The following is a 23,952-nucleotide window of genomic DNA, read 5'->3' on the forward strand; positions in this document are numbered from 1 at the left end:
GATAACTGCAGTAGCTGTATGTACACATCTGTTGCATTTGCTGCTTTAACGTTTAAATTACACTCGCCTACGTCCAACAACGAGATGGTGGTAATATTCAGGTTTTGTCCTCCGCAGTCGTATCCAATGAGGGACGCCACGGGGTTTACAATTACTAAGATTGCAAGTATTATAGACATAGTCTGTAACACACGCGGAGATTCACTTAATTACTGGCTTATAATTATAATTGTCAGTAACATTAAGATAAGAATAATAAACGATATGCAAGGGAACATTATTTGATTCTTCTCCCTTTTTTTTTTGACATTTCATATTTTGCGATTTTGTCTTAGCTTTCATAGATTCTCTTATTGTTTTGAGGTTACCAAGTTATACTCTAATTAGTTTAAAACTATCTTAACTTATATCTTATATGATTCTGCAACTTATTCGCCAGGGAACGTTTAAGTTGCGCATAAGAGAAGTAAGAGATTATTATGTACGCTCTTAGAAAAATATTTTATTTGATTTTCATGTTTTCTCATTTAACTAATTTTTGCTATAACGAAGCAATATAATGCATGCTCTGAGATATTGGTACAAGCAAATAACTAATCCTACGCTTTGCAAAACATGGTTGTGATACGATTAAAGTAGTTGTCATAATAAAAGGTTAACGATAAACAAGCTAGCTAGGCACGTGAATAGTAATATAAGTAGTAACATAATCTTCATATCCTTAAATCTAATGGTTACAAAATAGCACAAAGATATACTTAGATATTTTCTTAGAACTAATTAATTCTGCTGTTGGTTTTTTCTGAACATGATCAACGTGACGTTTTAACATTATTACTAACAAGAATTAGTAAGTAGTATACGCATAACAATATAAATTCTTAAGTACTAACGGATATACTTAGTTTTACAAATAACACGTTATTGTGGCTGTACCTTATTACTAGGTAAAAGGGGGTACAATTTTGTTTGATTTTTCTGGCGTGTAAACTATCATTTTTCATTTTGTATTTGGCTTTTCTGTATCATTTTAAAGACTGGATATAATATGATAATATTAATAACAACAAGCTAATGGATATAACAACATAATATTTTTGTGTTATGTTTCTTACATTTTCTTATTCTAATTTTAAAGTTGATAATCTACGTCATTGACCTTAGTGCAAGGTTAATATAAAAGAATGATACAGAAATTTGATTAAAGTATAATTATATAGTGCAAACGATATGTGGATAATAAATCTTATATATGTAAGAACGAGATGAAGTAATCATTAGGATAGTTCAGAGGCTTCTGGGAAAATGAAAGCTTGCGAACGTTTTTGCCGAAGTGGTGGACACTTCTCCCATAATTTAAAATATTCCATCCACTTATCGTCGGACCATTGCTTCATATCACCGAATTCGGTCATGTTTGCCTTTATGACGTGGTATGGTGGTAACTTAGTTTCGTAGTAACATATCCCGGATCTATCCTTATGAATCGGTATCATATTGTTAACAAAAAACTTAAAATATTTATTCGCCCATGATTCCGTCCAAATCGCGGAAAGATATGGAGCATTTTCCACTGCAATTCTATCGTCTTTCATTATGATAAAATTCACTAGTCCGTCGATAAAATCTATGTAACTATATCCTTTTATCGCTCGGTTCCCAGAGGTGTTATAAAAGTAGATGTCTATACCAAGACGTAGGCTCAGCTTAGAGGCATCTCGTAGAGCTTTTTCGACAACAATCGGTAATGCAAGCTCTTGTAGTGTTTGCACCTTGGTTGGGAATATCTCTTTGTCTATTGCAAACATTTTGGAGTGTCCTTTTGAAACCTTTCTTTGCTGCTATCTATTGGTATAAAGATACGAGAAATTAATTGCTGCTTTTAATATCTTAATATGTCAATACTCATACAATAAGTCTCTAAATTAGTAATATGGTTATGAACTGTATTGACGTATTGAGCCTTTTGCTAGGGCGTAAGTTAACATATAGAGGTAATTCTACACATTATGTGTTGGTTATTCGGATGAATCAAGAAGCATGTAAAAATTGTTGATTCCAAATTGGTTCCAAGTTATAGGTGCACCAGTTTGATTCCATAACCAGAAATATCTTTTCCAGTCATCGTAAGTCCAACCGGTGGTGTCACCGAGTGTGTTCAGATTATCTTTAAGATAATAGTAAGGGACAAACTTCTTTTCGTAATAGTATATTCCTGTTTCATCCGTATAAATTGACATGGTTATTTGTTCGGTAAAATATTTGAACCAACTTAACGCTCGTTCTTCGGGCAGGATTGCCGAGAGACAAACAGTGTCATCTGTAGCAATTCTGTTATCGCTCATTGTCAAATAATAAATTCTTTGGTTAGCAAAATCAATATAGTTACGGCGTTTGGTTTCTCGATTTCCGAGAAAATGGTAAATGTAGATATTCTTATCGAATTGATAACTTAAAATTGACGCTTTTCGTATCATATTATCGGCTGTATGCGCAAGTGCATAATCTTGCAGCATATGTACTTTCTTGGTCGATGTCAGTAATTTGATCATTTTGGTTATTCGTAGCATTAATGGTACGCAACGTAAATTAATCATTTAAATAAATCAGGAAATGTTAAAATGTTTACTTCGTGCATGGATCTTACAAGGACCGTATTCATACCACAAAGTAAAATATCTTTTCCAATAATGGTGAGGCCATTCAGATGTATCTCCAAGTGAATCTAAATTTTCTTTAATGAATGAATAGGGTGTAATTTTCTCCTCGTAGTAAAATATTCCTGTTTCGTCTAAATAAATGGGTAAGCCTATTTGTCTGTGGAAATACTCAAACCAGGTTAGTGCTTGATCTTTAGATAAAACCATTGAGAGGTAAATAGTTCCTTCTACAGCAATTCTATTATCTTTTGTTACTAATGTCTTAATTTTCCCTTCTTTGTAAAACTTGTTGAATATTTCCCTTTTAATTTCACGGTGTTCGGGGTAATTATAAATATAAACGTTAACATTCAATTGAGAGCTTAATACAGAGGCTTCCCACAAAGTTTTGTCTGCTACGTGCGCAAGCGCAATGTCTTGCAGCTTGTGCAATTTTTAATCGAAGTTAAGAGTTTTATCATTTCCACAAGATTAGTATTTTAGTTAAATCAGGGGAAAAAATAAAGGCAATGGAAATGCTGACGGTAGTCCCAAAATGAGGGGCATTTCTCTTTCCACACATTAAAGTAATTTGTCCAATCATCACTTTTCCATTGAGATACGTCACCAAAAGTAGTCATATTTTCTTTAATAACATTATAGGGTATAACTTCCTTTTCAAAGTAATATATTCCTGATTTATCCTTGAAAATTGTTAATCCTAGTTCTTGAAATCTTTTGTAGTGTTTGACAGCTTTATCTCCGAGGAGGACAGCTGAAAGGCGTTCGGCGCCTTGGATACAAATTCTGTCGTCCTTGGTCACAAAAAAAATTTATTATTTCATCTACAAAATCGGTTTGGCAAAATTTCTTTATTTCCCGATATCCTGAGAAGTTGTAAATATATACGTCAATGCCTAAGCGAAGGCTTAATTTGGATGCGTCTCGCAGTACCTTATCTAAAGCCAAAGGCAGCGCGAGATCCTCCAATCTATGAAGTTTTCTTGTTACTGGTAATGGAAAAACTTGAAACATTTTACGTTCATCTAAGTGTCGATTAAAATTAATCTAATCAACAAGATTCTCGATTACTTCTGTAAAGAACGTAGTTATCGTAAAGCAAAGAATCAATATAATCATGATAATAATCACTAGACAAATGCTGACACATACTATCAGCATGATCGTTCCTAACTCTACATCCAGTGTGACAAATGATATGTATAATCCTGATTCTAATAGTAAAAGCACTAATATTGCAATTAACAAAAGTCCTGTGTACTGTAATCAATTTTTGTGCACTTATCATGATTATTGCGTTATTCTCGCAAAATTAAGTCAGTGATTCTGTGAGAGTCTACATCGTACGAAAGTCGAAAAATGTGCTCGTGAGTAATTCCATGAACAGCGAGATCGTTCATTAGATATCGGTATGCTGAGAAGCACAATCGGCAAGATGCTACCGGGCGTACTTTTATAAGAGGTCCATTACATTCGATACATGCATGAGGCAACCAGTGGCCGTCCAGAAATCCATGTGTCATTTCACAATCAAGTTCAAGACCTTCGGCACATCCTTTGCAGAGGTGCCCGGATATATTATTATTAGGCTGATATCTAACTCCTTTGATACAAGATAGTAGATATCTTTCAGGATAGGCAATGACCACTGAACGTACTGACCGCTCCATGTACAATTTGTCTGGATTTGTACTATAGTGTTTACAAGTTATTGGTTGGCGTCGCGTCTCTGTTCATATGCTAGTCGATTTAGACTTACGCCACGCACAATTTCATAAGTTGGCGGTTTCAAATAAGAAAAGTATGTTATTTCGCGATTATCAGTGTCATAAACTAGAATTTTTATATTTCGTCGAGGTATGTTTGCCTCCTCGAGGTGCCTGAGTATTCGCTCGCGAGCGACTAGGCAGCTCGAGCAGTTTGCTATTGGTTGCGTTTGGTAAATTGATTTATCGCAAATTACACAATTAAAAATGCTAGGCACACCTTCCGTGAATCCGTGTCCGACTATGCGTTCTGTATTATTGGAATTCGCGCACAGTTTACAAATGTACGTTCGCTCCGGAGATCTGGTATACAGATATCCAAAAACTTTGTTACAAGATATAATAAAATTATCAACAGGTTCAAGGTTATCCTGGAACGGATTCAAGATTGGCTTAGGTCCTGGCATTATCAGTATGTACATTAGGCCATGACAAGCTAAAGTTTTGACCACTATGAATTACTATAAAGGTTTTGTTTCCATTTACGACATCTTGATTTCTCTCGTTGCCGAGGAAAATCAAGTGTTCTCTTTGGCAGACATCACATTCGCGTAATAATTTATACTCTGGTATTTCCTTGAAACATTTTAAACACGTCATATGAGGTTTTGTAATTCCATCAACAACGTAATGTGATAGTAATAATTCGAAATTGAAAAGAGAATTTGAATCCTCTGTAAAGTAGCAGTTTGTGCAATAAACTACACTAGCGTTATAGTCTATATAGCACCTTAAACGTCCACAATTTGCGAACCTCAGCATATACTGGGGAGCAATTGGTGGGTCTGGTTCCAGGAATGTCGCATGAGGACGATTCCTATACCATAACATGAGCTGAAAACAATAAAGTCAAGTTATTATTTCATCCTGGTTCAATGTAAGATAGTTTTAGCTTGTCTTCGTGGACCGTTCGAGGCCTGTCATTAATCAAAATCTTAACATTATTGTTAGGAAGCATTTCTATAATACGATATGGTCCACTATATTGAGTCGCAAATTTTCCTTTAAATGGTTCTTTTAACAAAAATACATTAGATCCTACGTGAAATGGTTTTGGGTTAATTCTTTTATCGTAATATTCTTTACTCCTTTGTTTTGCTCGGATCAAATTAAGTCGAGCTGTTTCTTGTAAATCATGTATTTTGTTAAATAAGTCAATTAAATATTCCTGATAAGTTAGTTCTAAGCTACAATCAATAGGTACGTGTGCAGAAGGCAAGCGAGCTAACTTCCCAAACGTTAATTCGTAGGGTGTATGCTGCGTTCCTTCATGAACACTGGTATTATATGAGAACATTGCTAATTCTATATAATTATCCCAATTTTCTTCCTTATCAACTTGAGTTCGTAAATATTCCATTAAGACATGATGAGATCTTTCAAGGGATGCGTTTGACTGCGGGTGATAAGCTGTGGTTTTATAATGTTGTATATTAAATTTCCTGGTTAAGTTCCTTATAAATGCTGAAAGAAAATTACTTCCTTGATCCGTAAGGATTGCTCTAGGCGATCCGTATATACAGATAAATCTTTTCAAAAAAGAGTCTGCTATTGCTAACGAATTTGCTTCTTTTAGCGGGACTGCTACAGAGTATTTTGTCAATAAATCTTGAATGGTAAGCAAATATCTATTTCCTTTATTAGTGATTGGTAAGGGTCCCATTATATCCAAAGATATTTTATCAAAAGCAGTGCCGGGTGTATCCGTAATTATCATCGGCTGTTTAGTTTTTACTCTGGTTAACTTTTTAATCTGGCACTGTCGACATTTACGAATAAATTCTTGAATATCTTTCTTCATTGTATTCCAATAATAATTAGCTCTTAGTCTGTTGTACGTTTTCGTTACGCCTTTATGACCTCCTAATGCAGAAGAGTGATTTTCCGTTATGAGCGCTTCACGTTCCTGAGGGATAGGCGCTTGTATCAAATTTTCACATACTGTAACCAAAATATGATTATCTCGTAAATATTCACAAATTCTTTTAATTATATGACGCCAAGGGATATCATCAAAACGTTCGGTTTTACTAATGCTGATAGATGGAAGACCCAATTCGGTTATTACGTCTACCAGTGATTGCAAACAGTTATCTAAAGTTTGAGGTTCCACAAGAGTCCTATGATTGAATTTTATGGGGATAGATATTAACACATGATGCCTGTTTCTGGGTCTAACGTTTGCTCTCTCATAAGCAAGATTTTGATAATTGGGCAATAGGTTATTCTTCTGATATTCTAAAGCACCGTTGTCGAACGGTTCTCCGTTCATTAAAATAAATATTACATGATTATCGTGCGAATTTAATAAGTTATCTCGGGTTTCGATTATTTTGATTCTATTCGAAGTTTGGGGTACCGAAACCGTTTCTCTAGTTTCATAAGACAAGGTTATTGGATCCATAATTTCTTGATATTCTTGATCGTCATCGATATTAAAATCATCGTTTAGAAAGCTTGCTCGGTCATCATTCTCATCTTCGTCGGAATCACTTTCGTGATCGTCTTCAGGGTTTAGTAATTCGTCGGAATTAATCTCGATGTCAGGAGCAAGTGGATGCAACGGCTCCTGTTCCTTGCTTCTGCTCATGTCTACATAATCTGCATTATCGTTGACGGGTTTGTCGCTTCTAAGTTGAGGGTTATCTTGAAATCTAACCGTTTTCTTTTTAACTTTTGTGTTACTAGTCGAAAATATCGATTCGTCGGACGAGACGTCTTCTGATTCGCCTAAAGTACTTATTGGATATGTTAAATTAACAACTGGGTTCCTTGATAGTGCATCTGCATTACTGTTTAATTTTCCTTTCTTGTATTGTATCTCATATTCGTATTCTTCTAATTTAAGACGCCATTTCCATAATCTTGAAGTAGGGTCTTTAACCGAATGTAACCATACTAAAGGTTTGTGATCAGTGATTATTGTAAATTTGTTTCCATACAAATATGGTCTGAAATGGTTCACGCAGTATACTATCGCTAGACATTCCTTTTCAATTGTAGAATAATTTTGTTCGGCTTTGTTCAGTACTCTGGAAGTGTAAGCTATTGGTAAATCTTTTCCGATTTGTCCCTGACTGAGAACTCCTCCAATTGCATATCCAGATGCGTCAGTAGTCAAATTAAACGGCTTATCAAAATCAGGATACTGCAAGATAGGTTCTGAACATAATGATAGTTTTAATTCTTCAAAAGCTTCAACTTGTTTCAATTGCCAAGTAAAAGTTGTATCCTTCTTCAATAAATCAGTTAATGGTTTCGCAATTTTAGAGAAATTGGGTATAAATCTCCTATAATATCCGACAAGTCCTAAAAACTGTTTTATATTCTTTTGTGTTTTTAATTCAGGAAATTCTATAACTGCTTTTATTTTATTCGGGTCTGGTCTGACTCCGTCAGAGCAGATTATATGTCCAAGATAAGCGACTTCGCGACGTAAAAATTCGCATTTATCTGGCTGTAATGTTAAATTTGCTTCTTTCAATCTTTTCATTAATCTCTCAAATTTTGTTTCATGTTCTCTTAAAGATTTAGCATAGATAACTATGTCATCCATGTAAACAAATAGTTCATTTCCTTGTAAACCAGAGAGAACATTATCCATAAGCCTTTGGAACGTTGAGGGAGCGTTCTTTAATCCAAATGGCATTCTTTTAAACTGATAGTGTCCATAGGGCGTTGAGAAAGCAGTTTTCGGGGCATCCTGAGATGCCATCGGGATCTGATGAAATCCCGACGCTAAATCAAGGACTGAGAAATATTTTGCATTTCCCAATTGATCCAAGATATCGGAGATGTTTGGCAGAGGATAGGCATCTCCAATAGTTTTTTCATTTAAGTTCCTATAATCAATTACCATTCTCCATCGTTTATTACCTAAAGAATCTGGTTTCTTGGGTACAATCCACACGGGGGAATTGTATGGTGAAGTAGACATTTCTATTAATCCATCAGAAAGTAGCCTTTGAACTTGATTATCAATTTCAGTTTTGTGAATCGGCGGAAATCTATATTGTTTAACATGAATTGGTACTTCGTTAATTGTAGGTATAAAATGTTGTGCTGCATTTGTGACTCCTAGGTTTTCTCGAGGCAAGTGGAATCTATCCACGTGCTTGCTAATTAAAGATATTATGTTTTCTTTTTCCTCATTATTCAAATGATCTAGACGTAAAAGTGGAAGAATGTTACTAAGACGATTTCTTTCGTCATCATTGTCTGTAGTGTCATAAAAATATATCGGATTATCAACAGAATTATGCTCCATGTGCCCTCGGGTTTTGGTAACATAATTAGAACAAAAATGAGCTTCCTTTTCTCCCTTCTCACAAATATTCAGAACTCTAGGATTCACCTCAGAGTTATAATAGTTTATCAAGTCTCCTGGACGCGCCTTGTTCACAAAGCCGGTCGCGCCATAGAGCTGCGTATTTTCCACAAGAACTCCTGGCCTCGCCAGTGAGTTATAATCTTCAAGATTCTCCAGAACTGCTGTGTGCCCTCGGGTTTCAGCAGTTGACTCGACATCCCTCATCGTGTGTCCTCGGATTTCGATGTCTTTATCGGGACGTCTGTCGTGAGACTGTTTATGAACTTCTCTTTTTTCAGAGATTATTGTACATGTATTTGACTCGGCCATTTTATGGTCGCGAGTTTCGCAAGGGGGCTCATTTATATTTATTTCATCATTGTCACTAGATTTCAAAATTTCAAATTCTTCCAGTTCTACAAAAGGTATCTCGACCTTATAATCTATTTCGTTTACATTTATTATTGGCAGATATGCTTTTCCTTTAATATTTGTCACAATGGCATCACCGTAGTAGACGCCCTTCGTTAGAGTCACTCGTGGCACATAACCACTTTGTATTTCAGGATTAGTGATAATCAAATAGAATGGAGAAACAGTTCTTTTCTTAATTATTACGTTAAACTTCTCTGAAAATGGAACACTACTGTTGTCATAGTGTAAACATTTATTTTTATAATCAATATTTGCATTACGCTCATGGAGAAATCCGTTGCCAAGTATTCCGTTTGGAATAAGATTCACTGAGTCGGATAAGACATGAAAAAGAGTAGGTTTCCCCATGAGTGATATCTTTACAGAGCCTAAAGTTTCTACGAGTTGGGAAGATATCCCTTTTAAAGAATAAGTACGTTCATCTTCCCAAGGAAGCGAAGGATGGACGGAGCTCTGCTTAATTAGGTTTACTTCTGAGCCTGAGTCTATTATATATGAGCAAGGTTCTAAAGTATCAGGCGAGGATAGAGTAATCATTGGATAACCAGACGGAATGCTTCCCGTGTTCATTCCGGCAAGGTAGGAAGGGGTGTAATTTGTGACGCCGGTTTCCGGGCTGTCAGAATTTGCGTTACTGGGCGTCCGGGCGGGGTCGCATCCCGGTCGACGCCGCTTGTACCCGGGACGCTCGTTGCGTTTCCCGAATCAGGAGTGGCTGCTCCGGCCGCTCCCTCCATATTTCGTCGATAAGCTAACTTACGGCATTCACTCATGAAATGCCCTGGAGTTTTGCAGTAAAAGCATACTTGAGGGGTATTCGGTCCAGGTCGTCCTGGGACTAAGGGCTTGATAAAAGGAGAGGGGCCTGCGCTTCCTCTCTGGGGATTGCTTGAACTAGATTTAGATGCGTTTTGAAAATTTCCAGCAGTTCTTGCTATATTACTTAAAGGCGGACCGCGGTTTTGCGGTGCATCAGCGCGATATGAGTAATTGTATGTTTTCTCCTTATTTTGATAACTTCTTTTGCGTAAATTTTCAGCTTCCAACTGTTTAGATAATTGAATCGTAGTTGTTATGGTATCCTCTAGCGTATAGCATTGCTCTAATTTTACTCTTATCAAAAGATCAGAGGGGAGTCCATTTATGAAACTCTCCTTCGTAGTAAATTCAATTGCAGCTCTAGTCGTTGAATCAATAGTGCCATAGTCGGTGCTTTCGCCGTCCACAATGGCGGTTTGTAACTCTTTTACTCGTTCAATATAATCAAAGAGATTCTCATTATTTTTCATATAAATATTAGCTAATTCACCTCGATATTGATCAGTGGATTTATTTGGGCCAAATATTTTCCTCAATCTTTTAGTTAGTTCGTGTACAGTTGTATATTCAGAGCCTTCTATTGCGGCGTATGCATGTCCCTGCAACTTGTTCAGAATTAGTTGTACCAAATGATATTCTTGATTTTGTGGAATCAACTTAAGTGCTCGTTCACACATTTTGCAAAAGTAAAATACCGACATTTTATGTCCGTCGTATTTTGGAATGCTGTCTATAACATCTTTCAAGCGAATGGGGGACGTTGGAGGTTCAGTTGGGGATCCTGGTCCTGATTCACGAGTTCGAGGTCTTGGTTCCCCATCTCTCAAAGTTCTAAAAGTACCATGATTAATTTTGTCATCTAAATTCGTAATACGTTGAGACATATCGTCTAATCGTTCGGGTAAATCCACCGTTAACGTAGTCATGGCTTGCCTCATTGAGTTAAGCCTCGAATCTATATTCGTATCTACGGGAGGTCGTCCCTGTTCAATTTCTCTTCGTCTACGTTCTACTTCTTCTTCTCGGAGCCTTAAGGCTTGAGCGTGTTCTCGTAACGTTCTCTCTTTTTCAATTAGTCTTCTGCTAATACTTTCCAGTTCTGCTGGATTCATTGTTGAAAAACCACCAGAGGTAGTATCTAAACTTCCCTCCGAGGTCGGGTTTGAAGGGGGGTTTGAATCTTGCGAACGCGTAGTTGGCATTTTAAATGCTTACTATTATTTGTTATGCTTCAAGAAAGGTATATTCCAAAATCAACCGTTTGTATAACAAAATTTTATTTTCAATGTTATGCAGCTTTGGCTATTCCACTGACTATATCAGCGAATTTAAAGCGCTGCTACCAAAATTCTATTGTCGCTCTTTCTAAGCCAGCTTTCGGGCTATTCCACCGAAATATTTTATGTCACCTAACGCTCTTTCTAAACCAGCCTTTTGGCCATCCCACCGGAATATTTTACACCTAACGCTCTTTCTAAACCAGCCTTTTGGCCATCCCACCGCTGCCACCAAAAATAATTTATTATTATTATTATGTCACGTCCCGGAGGTCGGACACAACCGATTTCGCGCGTACCTCGGTCACACGAAACTGGGGTGCTCTCTTTAATTTCAGGCTACCTGCTGGGCCGGCAATACCTGGGGACGCCGAGAGCTAGGCCGGTAATACGAATGCTAGGTGCAATGATGGAGTAATAACCTTAAGGACGAGCTAGGAAATGTTCCAGATAACTGGTGGGTGGTCCTAACTCTTCAAGGTTTATTATATTCCTGGTTGGAGTTTCCACGCGAGCAGGTTGAGAATCTGTTTCCCTAACTGTATTTATTCCTTCGGGAAGTTGCAAATCATCAGTCGGTTCTAACTTTATGACTGGGAAGTTTTGAGACGAAAGATTATTCTCAAAAGGAGGAGGTGTCGAAGAAGTCACCTGAGTAGTTTCTACTCGTACTGGAAAATTCAATAAAACTCGGTTTCTTTGTGCGATCACTAGTTGACTCTGATTTGGCCTATGGTACTCTATAAATGTATCATTGAAATTTATTGATGCTGCAGAAAGAGCCGTTCTCAATAACTGTAGAGACTGCTCGTTAGTACTTGGAGTATTTTCTCGTAGAAGTATTGTTATTTGTTCGTCTAATTCCTTTATTTTCTTGACATAATTGTTTCTTGTTCGCAGAAGATTTCTTAATACTGTATTAAAAGAGGGTGCCTTTCTCTTGTTAGCTTGGCTTGTGCCTGTTCGAGACATGAATCTTTAGGTTAAAGTGTAGAGTATTCTCCTAATGTGTTTGATTCGATATAATTGTCTGAAAGCGTATTAAAATAACGTTCCGAATTAAGGGAAATGAGATCAGCGTGTGCTGGAGTTAGGTCTAAGTGTTGAAGGAAACTGTCTGATGAAACGGATTCGTGGCAATCTAGAGAATTCCACTCTGAGGAGTCCACGGCGTTTTCGACTTGATTATGCTCTTCTGTAGGTAAAATTGACGCTGATGTCGTAGGAATTTCTAACGATTCAGAGGGAGGGTTAATAAGTTGTGGAGAATCGCAACTATCCGTAATTATACTCACAACAGATTGAGAAGTTACAAGATTTGTAGGAGGAGAGTCTACTTGCGTAAGTGACTCTATTAGATTTAATTTATCCTTTTGCGCAATCACAATGGGAACTTGTCCCGAGTTCGAATATTCGAGTCGCGTGGTTTCGAAGTCGACTGAAGATCTATGGAGAGCTATCTGGATTATTTCTAACCAAACATGAGCAGGGGTAGTATAGTCAGACCTTAAAGTTTCTATTATTTGGTCGTCAATCTGTTTTATTCTGTTAGTATGATTTCTCCGTTGATCCAAAAGATTGCGTATTGTTGATTTCAAAAGGAGTGGTCTCCTTTTCCTGTTAGTGCCTTTACTAGGAAAATGTTTTCTGGAGCTTGTTCGAGGCATATATTACCGTTGCAGATAAATTATATTTATGATTAGGCGCAGATTGAATCTAGGTAAATGACTTGAAATCTTCTCGTTGTAATTGATTCAAATAATCATTTTATTTTTATTCATTTGAATAAAAGGTAGTACAAAATTGTGATACAATATTTATATTAATAATTGAAGTGCATATTAACCATCCATTGGTTTTTATACTAAGGAGTCAAAGGAGGGTTATCCAAAAAGATCTGTGTTTCTGACCATAGCTCTTCTGAAGGGAGAGCGCTGTCTATAATGTAACCTGTTTCTTGATTTCTATAAATAATGTGCGAAAGTTCTTCTGATACTGAAGGATTCCGTTCTGATTCGTCAAGATTTAACGGATCTTGAGAGCGAGGCTCTATAGGTTCTCCGTGAGTGGGAGAACTAGAAGCAGGTTCAAATAATTCTTTTACTTTATCTGGGATGGTGATAGTTAACAAGAGCGATCCTGTTGCACTAGATTTAGAAGGAGAAGGCTGCGAGAAAACTCTTCTCGATTGTTTGTAAATTTCCTTGGTAATTTCTTCCTCCGGAATTTGTAGTTGAAGGCTAACCTTCTTCAGTTGCTGCAACTGTCGTCGTACAAGACGTTTTATTTTATTTGGTTTCCTATGACGTTTGGTCCTCCGTGTATGCGATATTTGCTATCAGGAGAGTTAGATTTATTCTGAATGAGTTGGTGAGCTAAGTTATTCTTAATTACATGTATTTGTAATGCTTACTGATGGAATTTCCATATTAAACGCTGCTGAGATAATTCTGCTGGATTTCTAAGTAAAAGTTGATCGCGTTATTATATAGTAAAAGTTTACCAAATAACAAAGGGGTAATTCGTTGATCGAATACCGTCTTCTAATTCGATATCTATCAATTCACAAGGGTTGCAAGAATCTATTTCTGGAAATATAGTTAAATTATGTTCTTCACTAAAATTTGTAATTGGGTTTTCTTCGTTTAAAGGATCACAATATTCTATCAAATCAAAAGTGGGGTTTGGGTTCAGCAAGTCTTCATATTCTAAAGTATTCGGAAGATAAGGATCAAAATCTTCTTCAAACTCGAAGGGGTTTAACGTAGGTTGTTCTATCTGATTTATTTCTTCGAGTATAACAATTACATAAATGGTACAATTTGGGAGAGGGGAGAAGGAGTATTGGATGATTGACGCAATCGTGACTCGTAATTACGGGCTATGCGCTTAGTTAATCAACTCAACTAAGGATGGGTATTCGCGAAAAGCTGATGTGATCGTGACATATGAGAATACGCTACTCATCGACTAATCGCTCGAGGGACAGGGAAGGGAAATGTAGTACCTTTCAAATTTTAAGTTTCATAGCTTAATGTAAATTGAATCTGGATTTCACTTTAAGAAATCGTACTTCATGAATTCTCTTGACAATAAGGATTATTAAAAATATTTCTAAGTTTCAATGACTCAAAAAAAAATTGGCGAGAGGTTCCCCTTAGAAAATTGGCTTTCATGAATTTTTCTGACACTTTAATAAGTCTCGGAAAAATTTCTAAGTTATCTGGAAAAAATAAAAATTTGAACAGAAATTCCCTTTAGAAAATTGGCTTTCATGAATTTTTCTGACACTTTAATAAGTCTCGGAAAAATTTCTAAGTTATCTGGAAAAAATAAAAATTTGAACAGAGATTCCCCTTAGAAAATTGGCTTTCGCAAAATTTTCTGACACTTTAGCTTGTGAAAGAAAATTTATCAGTCATCTGTTTAAAGAAATAGTATTGATTGGTGAATAAGTGACGTGAAACTGAGTAAAACTATTCGTTGAATATTCAATGTTTTATTGATACTAAATTTGTTTAATAACTGTAATGCTTTTCAAAATGTGCTTTTCAATAAGTTAGCAAAATGAGCTAACTCTCAAAGACAAGGAACGTCGGCTCTTGCTTTTGGTAATGCAAGAATTCCGTTCAACTTGAACCTTCTGAATGCTTGTTAGCTAAAATTCACACATCAAGATTTCTTTAGTTGGTTTTCATTCAAGGAACGCAAGCTTCCGCTCATCTGAGAGAGAGAGCGCTATTTCCCGTTCTCTCGGAGTGGTTTCCTCCAAGGAACGCAAGCTTCCGCTTGTCTAATTAGAAAGCGCTATTTCCCGTTCTCTCGATGGAGCTTTCTTTAAGCAGAAATTTTTTGCTCCAACTTGCAAATTTTGCAAGGCTTCTAGATTATGGGGGATTACCACCCATGTAAAGGTAGAAGGATTTTGATGAACGCAAACAATCGCTCGTCCAGTTTGGAAAGCGCTATTTCCCGTTCTTTCGGAGTGTAGGAAAGTGAGCTAGAATTTTATGGAGCTTTCTTCAAGCAGGAATTTTCGCTCCAACTTGCAAATTTAGCAAGGCTTCTAGATTAGGGGGGATTACCACCCATGTAAAGGTAGAAGGATTTTGATGAACGCAAACAATCGCTCGTCCAGTTGGGAAAGCGCTATTTCCCGTTCTTGAAACATAGGAAAGGAACTCCCAGCAAAGGTAAGTAGCGACTTGTCGTCAGTTTCCTCTGGTGGGTATTTTACGCCAACTCTAAGGAAACATGAACTCCAGCTTTCTTAAGTGGGTGTATCATGCCAGCTATAAGAAAGCACGGACTGCCACAGCTCTCCTTTAGTGGATACAAGGTAAAAAGGGGGAAGACAGATATAAGGTGTCAGGTAGTTCAAGAATTCTTGATGGGAAAATATTCTAAGTTTTATTTCCCAAAAAAAAAATTAACAGAGGTCTGTTTGCGAGAAGAGACCTTTTCAGTTTCACTTATCACTTTCACTGAAGTTACTGAATTTAATTTTTTTCGCAGGATTATTGTGCTAAATTTTCAACATAAATTGTGAAAATTGGTTTATTTTAACAAGAATCTTCAAGATACGCGTGATTTAATGTATTACTTTCACTATGTCAAATTTTTACAAAATGTATAATTTTTATTTCCTTTTCAAAGCCACTAGATATAGTAATGTGAGACAATGTAGTATTATAACAATGTCAAATTATTCGTCACAAAATTCTGATACATGCAAATTCCTGACATATACATATATATGTGTGCAATTTTATTTCCAAGTCACTGGATACATAAATTAGTTATTTAAAATTTTCTATTTTCTTCCTCTCTTTTTCACAATAGTTATTTAGAGATGTTCACAGTTTCAAAATATGGCAAATTTATTGTCATATGGATTTCTTAAGTTTTTCTCTAAGTTCTGATTTCTGAGACACTAGGTATATTGAAAATTATTTAAATTGAATCAAAATATTATAACAAAGAGGCCTGTAAGGTTTTATTTGATTATTTCATTCTAAATCAAAGATATTAATTTTTTAAATTTCATGAGTACGTTGACAAAGGGGGGGGGGAAATACATGAGTGCAGTTACAATATAGGGGATACTAGATTGTCAATATAAATTTGTCAAATGGATGCTTGATACAAAAGGCCGTTTTAACATTCAGCGTAAGTACACATATATACATATAGTGTTACACATATATATATATATATATTTATATTAGTATGTTAATGTATTAGCAACTTACCCTTTTTATATTTCCTCGTCGATTTTCAACAAGACAAAACAAGACAAGACTGCTCACGTCAGCTCTGGAACGTAGCAGATGAAGTAGCAGACCTCTGCAGTGGCTTCTAGCTCAAGGCAGGGATAAAATAATAAGTCGACGATTCTTCAAGGCTCGTAGTTGCGTTCAAGACTTTATTCTCAAATACGCTGATTGTCAAAATGCATAGCAAGAGACGACTCGAGAAACAAAGTTTCCACGGACGTCCTTACCGCACTCAGGGATTCACTCTGAGAAAATCAGAATGAAGAGCCAAATTGCTAACGTCAAAGTGCATAGCAAGAGACGACTCGAGAAACAAAGTCTCCACGGACGTCCCTGCCGCACTTACGGACTCACTCTGAGAGAATCAGAATAAAGAGACCGGATGGAGAGAGCGGAGAGGGGCGAAAAGCGTTAGAGGGGCACGCCGTTCCCCACCGTGCGATCGTAGGGGAAGCAGCAAGCTCCTCCTTTTCTCTAAGTGAATCCGTGAGCACAGTTCTTTGTTCTTTAATATACATTTTAAAATAAACGCAATTGTTTAAACAATATGATTTTCAGCTTAAAATAACGAGAACAATAAGTTGTATCGTCGGTATGCATTACATTAATCTAATACATATAATTCAACGATAAAACAAAAAAATTCGATTATTATTATAAATTGTTTAAATTTTGCAATAAAAATATTTTAAACATAAAGTCGGGTGCTTAATTAGTTTAACTGTATGTTTCTGTAAAGTTGCGACCATCCGTTTGCGCGTAATTGAATCGGAAAGAAAATGAATTTTTTCTACATAGGCTTATGCATAAGTACATCTCTCTTGCTTTCACGGCGAGAATGTTCAATAAAATGGTCGATTGCTGGAAAACGGTTTGACGTAGGATTGTAGGGCTTGAATACAATCCTAATTGTTATACTTTTATCACTCCGTTATCAATGATTTATAAAAATTAAATATAAGAGTGTTCTCATATTAGAGGTTACCTGTCAAAAATTTTCAAATTTTAAAAATTAATATTTTCAAAACTAATAAGGTTGAAGATTTGAGACTTGGTATTAAGCTTTAGTACCACAAGAAGTTTTTGTGTGTAAAATTTTATATTCCTAGGATCAATAGTTTCAGAGCTAGGTCTAGGTCCATTTTTATGTATTTCGCTTTATCGACTTTACATTTGCTAATAAGGAAAAATCAAAATCTTCGAAACTAATAAGGTTGAAGATTTGAAATTTGGTATTAAGTTTTAGTATCACAAGAAGCTTTTGCGTATAAAGTTTCATATTTCTAGGAGCAATAGTTTCGAATCTGTATCTGGGTCCACTTCATATATTTGACATCTACGTTGAAAAATTTCAAAATTCAAAAATCAATATTTTCAAAACTAATGAAGTTAAAGATTTGATACCTGGTATTAAGCTTTAGTACCACAAGAAGTTTTTGTATATAAAATATCATATTCCTAGGATCAATAGTTTCGAAGCTAGGTCTAGATCCATTTTTATGTATATTTCTCTTTAGCGACTTTATTCAGCTAACTTGAAAATTAAAATTTCTGAAACTAATAAAGATAAAGATTTAAGACTTGATATTAAGTTTTTGTATCACAAGAAGTTTTTGTGTACAAAGTATCATATTTTTAGGATCAATAGTTTCGAAGCTGTATCTGAATCCAATTTATATTTTTTCGCTTCGTTGACTTTATACTTAGCATATGCCTATGCAATATTTTAAGGAAAGAAAGCTTTATATTTCCTAAACGGGTTATCCGATTCTTATAGAATTTTAAACTTAAGTGTATAAAAATATTGCCTATTGAAGGGAATAGGTGGGAATTGTGTAATATGTCAATTAAGAAAATTCGTCTGTCTGTCTGTTCGTACATAGGCGTAATGCATACCTGTATATCTATATATATTAGTTCACTATTAAAATTTGTTCAAAAATTAATGGAGACCTTTATTAATTTATTTCCTTTCCTATATTGTTTCTAGAAGCAAGATGCATCTTTTATACTTATAATATTTTAATTTCTTTACCTTAATTTGTAGTTAAAAAATGGTAGTATCTGTTAACTTATATATTGTGTCCATAGATATTGTAAAATATGAATTTGTTTCAATTAAATTAGGCTTCCACCTGCAACGTTCTGTCCGTGGCGATGTACTAAATTGAACTGAGAGAATTTGTTTATATTACTTTATCATTCGCGTGACGTATTTGTCACTGAGGCCGCATCACCTATGCTTCAAGAGGATGCTCTATGGGTATTGCATATGATTTTAAATATATTTTTTATTGTAGCTCTTGAACGGTAAATCAGAAAAATACGAGATTTAGTATTTAGATGTATAGAATCATTGTCTTGCTTGGGGAAGTGGTAAGAAATGTGTAAGTGTTGCCGAAAAATTGGTTTCAATTTGAACACTGCCTATGTATTCGCGTACGTCCGTGCGTTGCTTTGTGTGTGTGCGTGTGTCGGTGTCCGACGGCAAGAGCTTGCCGTGGCAAATTTCGGTCTATTCTATGTGACTTGTAACATCTACAATTCAGAAATGGGTAAACTTGGCAAAATGAAATTTGGCAAGCATGTTCACAAAGGTTCATTCTACGTTGACGTTAAGTCTGACGATGAGGGGGAAGGGGGTTTAGCAGTAATAAGCTTTACCTTTTACGTTATTTTTACATTACATGTATTATCCGTGATTTCTTATATCAAAGAATTATTTCCTTTTTAAGTTGATTTTATGATCGGAGAAATTTATTTGCAATTGTAAATCAAATTATTTACCGTTATTTGTTAATTGTTAATAATAATTGTTATAGTTTAACAGGTTTTAATCTGATTTTAGATCTGTTACTTGAGCTCGCAAGCCGTCGCTGAGAAGATACGACTATGAAGATTCCTCGCTTGCTTAAAGTGCGATATACCTGTAGTAATCGTTAGTTGCAAATTGAACTTGTTAGTTAACTAATTGAGCTAGAGATGTGAAATTGAACCTTTAATTGTAAAATATCATTTCCTTTTATGTGCCCGTATCAGAAATATTAAATATGTATTATTTAAAGAATATTCTTATTTGACTTGTCTATGTAGTAGGCACTCACGTACATGCTGTGTGTATGTGTGAGTGTATGCATGTGCAGTGAAAAGTGATTTTATACCGTTCTTACTTTATAAGTTAATAACTTTTAAACTAATACGTAAAAAGTTTTGAAATTTTGCAAGTGTGTTCCTTAATGTTTGTTTTAAATCGTATTTAAGTTTAGTGATTAAGAGATGTATTGTTTAATTGTAATAAAATATTAACTTAGCAAAATGACATATTTCAGATATGCTTTAAAGTATAGAGCGAGTTTTGTACCAAATATTCTTCATTTACGCTACTTTACAAAATAGTTAATTTTTATCGGCAAAGGGCGTTAATTCATGAGAATTGTTTATTAGATGGACAATTGTTAATTTGTTAGATTTTAATAAACAATATACTTTATGTTATAGGAAGTTTGTTCTGGCGACTGACTATTTTTGCTGACTTTATATAATTTCGGCAAGTTCGTGTAACTATGACAATCTACAACTTATTTGACATATGTCTTATACAATAATTCTTAATTAACAATTGTATTAGTCGTTACGTTTTCAACTAAAAATTATGAAATAAAAATTTTAATAACAACAAAATATTGTTTTTAATTTGATCGTTATAGAAATCTAATAAGATTCACATGGGAAAAGTTCATATTTTACAAGTATAAGGCTATGCGTTTCTCGTGTACCCTGTGTATACGCCATCTTGTCATACCGAAGTACGCGTATAACATGAAAATTTGGAATTTTATATTGTAAAAACCATTAGTCTTGAAGAGTTGAAATTTTAGGAAAGTATTCTTTAGTTTATGCTCTTTGTTTTTTAATAGTACTTTAAAGTCGTAGGGTTGATCGTTTAGTTGTTATAAACAATTAAAGTTTTATTATTAACGGAATTTTTTATAATAAATTGGAGTTACTTAGAGCTCAGTCCTATAATGCATAATGATCCTTAGGTCCATATGAATAAAAGATATAAGTGCGAGCTTTTCATGTGTAGCCGTTTTTGCAATAAAAATTTATTAAGTTTCTTAAATAACTTTTGAATTGCTTCTAAACTATTTAAGTTAAAGACGTGAAATTTAAATCGTAAATATAGTTTTTAATTCCGAATAGTTTGATAACATTTTTATTCTTCTGAGGTTAATTGTTATTAATTATAAAATGCAAAATGTATTTATTCTTAAACCGTTTAAAATATCGCTATGAAAATTGAACTACAGGGTCATTTTATGATTCTAATTAATTAGATATTATGTTCAACCCTTAATTTTGACATAGGGGTAACTTTATATATATATAAGATGTTCAATATATAAAGTATGTGAGACACACGAGGTATATGAGTGATACATAAGATATTCACTTTAAAAATTTATTACTTTTAAACTATTTGTTGGAAAAATTCGAAACCTAGGGGGTTGTTGCTAACTACTTAAGGGGTAATTTTTCTTATGGGGGTGATTTTGATCTGAGGGGGTAGTTTTGAAATAAAATTATTTCGAAGTCGGGAGTATGTCCATAGTGTTCGGCTCTGCTTCCTTTCTTGCGGAGTGCAGTTTGAGCGAAGTGGGGAGGGGGGGGTGAGCAACTTTGAAAATTCCTATCTCCGAAACGGTTAGAGATTAAGAGTTCAAACAAATTCCTAAAATTATTTTCGAGGAAGGCGCTTCTGATGTATATCTTGAATTTTTAATAAATTGTTTATTTAAACAATTGGAAAAGTTGATATTTTTGATTCAAACAAAAGGAGTATAGTTGAATTCTAGGGGTCCAAAGAAGTTGTACGATAAGATTTATAAAAATTCTAGATTTATATTTTGTTTAAACAAATTAAAAGTTTATTGTAAATATTAATACGGGTGATAAATATTAGTATGGGCTTATAGAGGAGGTAAAACGGTGTTAATGTCAATACATAGCTCACCTAGTCATCGTAAAATTTTTGATATTGTTATATTATTTTGGGTTAAATAAGTTAAATTTGGGCATACTTCCTGTGTGATTGTTTAGACCTTCAATTATTAGTAATTTTATGTCCTATGAGTTTTTGAGGTTATCGGTCAAAAATTTTGAAGTTATGATAAAACTAAGAAAATGGTATTATTTCATCCCGATTTTATAAATGTCCTAATGCGGGTTGTGTACCGAAACTAACTGTATAGTTTAGGTTTTTTAATAAAATTATTCTAGTTTATTTATTTACTATTGAAAATTTATTTAAGTTATGGACATGGGACTGCGGTTCTCGCGTTCAGGGCGAGAGATTACGCAATTAATGTCATATAAAAATTTTAGCTTGTCGATCAAAATTTTGAGGTACAAAATATTTTTAAGATATTAAATTTTTGAAAATAATTCTATTCAGTGTAACATGTAGGGTGTGGCTAATAGTTGGAAAATTTATAGAAATCAAATTTATTTTATTCACCAAAAATTTAATATTAATTATTTTAAAATTGTATTTTTAACAAAACTAGGTATTCACATTTGTATGGGTATTATTGTGCCGGCAACCAAGACATTATTTGACCAAAAGTTGTTTAGTTGATTTTAACACGTCTTTGGTTATTAGAATTTTAATTTTAAGAATTGGAAACCATGCTGCCCTCGATTAGTCAAGGCGTCAAGAGTAGGCAGGTAAGTGTAAAATTATTTATGTTTCAAAATGTGTCATTTCAAATCTGTCTTGTCAGGATTGAAAGAAGAAAGGGTTAAGGCAATATTCTTACCTTGGTTGATCACTACAAACGGAGTCATACGTTTGTCATGATTGCAAAATTTAAACTGAAATATCTTAAAGCTAACTTATATTCTATCGGTTAAAAATCGCAACGCGGTTAATACACGTGTTACGGTCGCAAGAATAGTAATAGTTGAACAATTGTGCAAAAGAATAGGTTATAGTTTTGCCATCCCAAATATAGTGGGGGCTGATAATAAAGTTCAGTAACAGAAATCAAAAACATCGAAGCAAAATAATAAAATTGTAGCAAAACGATAAGGTAATAGCTATAGTCATAAAAGTGTTAAATAATATAACTAGTGAAAAATCGTAATTCCGTTATTGAATGCTTATTAGTTGTCGACAGAGTAATAATTATGTGAAAATTATTTGATTGGTAGCCTGGATCGCTCCAGAACTGCCATCAAAGGTTTAAGTGTCAAATCCTTGAAGTTATTGGTTAGTTCTTCGTGGCGTTAGAATGAGAGATGCAATCAATTGGTCAGTTCCAAGTTTGATCTGTTAAACGGCTCGCGAGGTTCGCACGGTCTCGCGGGTCGGTTATTCGCTCGGTTAAGACTGATTTAAATCGTGTAAGATGAGTTTTAACTTGTGTCACTAAAGTTTGTTCAATGCTACTTTAACTTTGTCAAATATCTGATTAATATTACGTTAAAATTTTAGAGAATTTCGTACAACAGGGAAAAAATGACGGGACGTCACATCTCCCTTTTTTAAGACAAATTCCGCTGCGATCGAGGAATTTGGCTAATCTCATCTAATCTTTGATTTAAATCATAGTAAGTATAAGTAGGTGTAGTTACAATGACTGTAGGCTCGATATGTTGTCGCTGATTCTCCGCTGGGCAAGTCGGCGCATCAGTTGTTACTCGACGGTCATTACTTGAATAGATTGGTTTGCTGACTGCTATCTGTTCATCCTGCTGTTGTTTTTCATCCTTGTCGACTGGTCCTCTGGCCAAGTGAAGAAGGAGGTGAGTAATAGAGCTCCACAAAGCTCCCAGGAGATGCATACTACATCCATATGCAGTGTGCAAAGCGTAACCATGTATCGTAGTGTCGATGATGATTTTTATCAGTCGGATTATCAGAAATATTCCGAATAATCCTGCTGTAGCTGATCCAAATGAGATAAATCCTCGCCAAACTCTAGAGGCTGCTGATTCTGCGATTTTGTTTAGTGCGTCCTCGTCCAACATATTATACAAGGAAACGGTGTTGGGGTCGAACGAGTGTCCGGTTAAGCCTCGGGCAATAGAGTTAAGCACAGCTGGTTTCTCGGCGGGGAACATGATATGTTCTCGTAGCCGTTCTATGTCCTTTTCTGAATAGATTCCGCTGACAGCGAGAGGTCCAGGTGTCAAATAGCTCCAGGTCAATTGGGCCATTGGTTTAAGCTGTTGGGGAGGCAGTTGTCGAACTTGCGGATCCGGTGACATCTGCACCCAGGTGTCTTCGATTCGATACAGAGTGGGCATTTCGTGGTTGCATTCTCGTTGATTTCCCACCTTAGTAAGTATTCTGGACTTCGGAGTCAGGAACATGCTGGTGTTGTGCACGGTTACTGGAAGTTCCGT

At 35.2% G+C, this 23,952-nt stretch overlaps 3 protein-coding genes and 1 long non-coding RNA gene across 5 annotated transcripts; 1 reads left to right on the forward strand and 3 right to left on the reverse strand.

Moving 5' to 3' along the window:
* Positions 1 to 796: 796 nt before the first annotated feature.
* On the reverse strand, positions 797 to 16,937 carry LOC120359897. Of its 2 annotated transcripts, none has more exons than XR_005576655.1 (2): positions 16,519 to 16,937; positions 797 to 5,260 (listed from the first exon to the last, which is right to left on the reverse strand). XR_005576655.1 is itself a non-coding variant. In XM_039459332.1 (2 exons), exon 2 carries the CDS (start codon positions 1,806 to 1,808, stop codon positions 1,278 to 1,280), a length of 531 nt encoding a protein of 176 aa, XP_039315266.1. In that variant the 5' UTR covers positions 1,809 to 1,845; positions 16,519 to 16,937; the 3' UTR covers positions 797 to 1,277. The 2 variants fall into 2 exon arrangements, 1 of the variants encoding a protein (XP_039315266.1); XM_039459332.1 differs by having other exon boundaries at positions 797 to 1,845.
* On the reverse strand, positions 12,509 to 13,820 carry LOC120359898. Its single transcript, XM_039459333.1, has 2 exons — positions 13,680 to 13,820; positions 12,509 to 13,601 (listed from the first exon to the last, which is right to left on the reverse strand). The coding sequence occupies exons 1-2, from the start codon at positions 13,692 to 13,694 to the stop codon at positions 13,131 to 13,133; spliced, it is 486 nt and encodes a 161-aa protein (XP_039315267.1). The 5' UTR covers positions 13,695 to 13,820; the 3' UTR covers positions 12,509 to 13,130.
* Positions 16,938 to 16,959: 22 nt separating the features above from the next.
* LOC120359899 lies at positions 16,960 to 19,861 on the forward strand. Its single transcript, XR_005576656.1, has 3 exons — positions 16,960 to 17,134; positions 18,670 to 18,805; positions 19,391 to 19,861. It is a non-coding gene; the product is annotated as an uncharacterized LOC120359899 (long non-coding RNA).
* Positions 19,862 to 23,088: 3,227 nt separating this feature from the next.
* LOC120359894 lies at positions 23,089 to 23,952 on the reverse strand. Its single transcript, XM_039459330.1, has one exon. It carries the CDS (start codon positions 23,917 to 23,919, stop codon positions 23,089 to 23,091), a length of 831 nt encoding a protein of 276 aa, XP_039315264.1. The 5' UTR covers positions 23,920 to 23,952.

This window comes from Solenopsis invicta, unplaced genomic scaffold (genome assembly GCF_016802725.1).
Source record: "Solenopsis invicta isolate M01_SB unplaced genomic scaffold, UNIL_Sinv_3.0 scaffold_318, whole genome shotgun sequence".
NCBI lineage: Eukaryota > Metazoa > Arthropoda > Insecta > Hymenoptera > Formicidae > Solenopsis > Solenopsis invicta.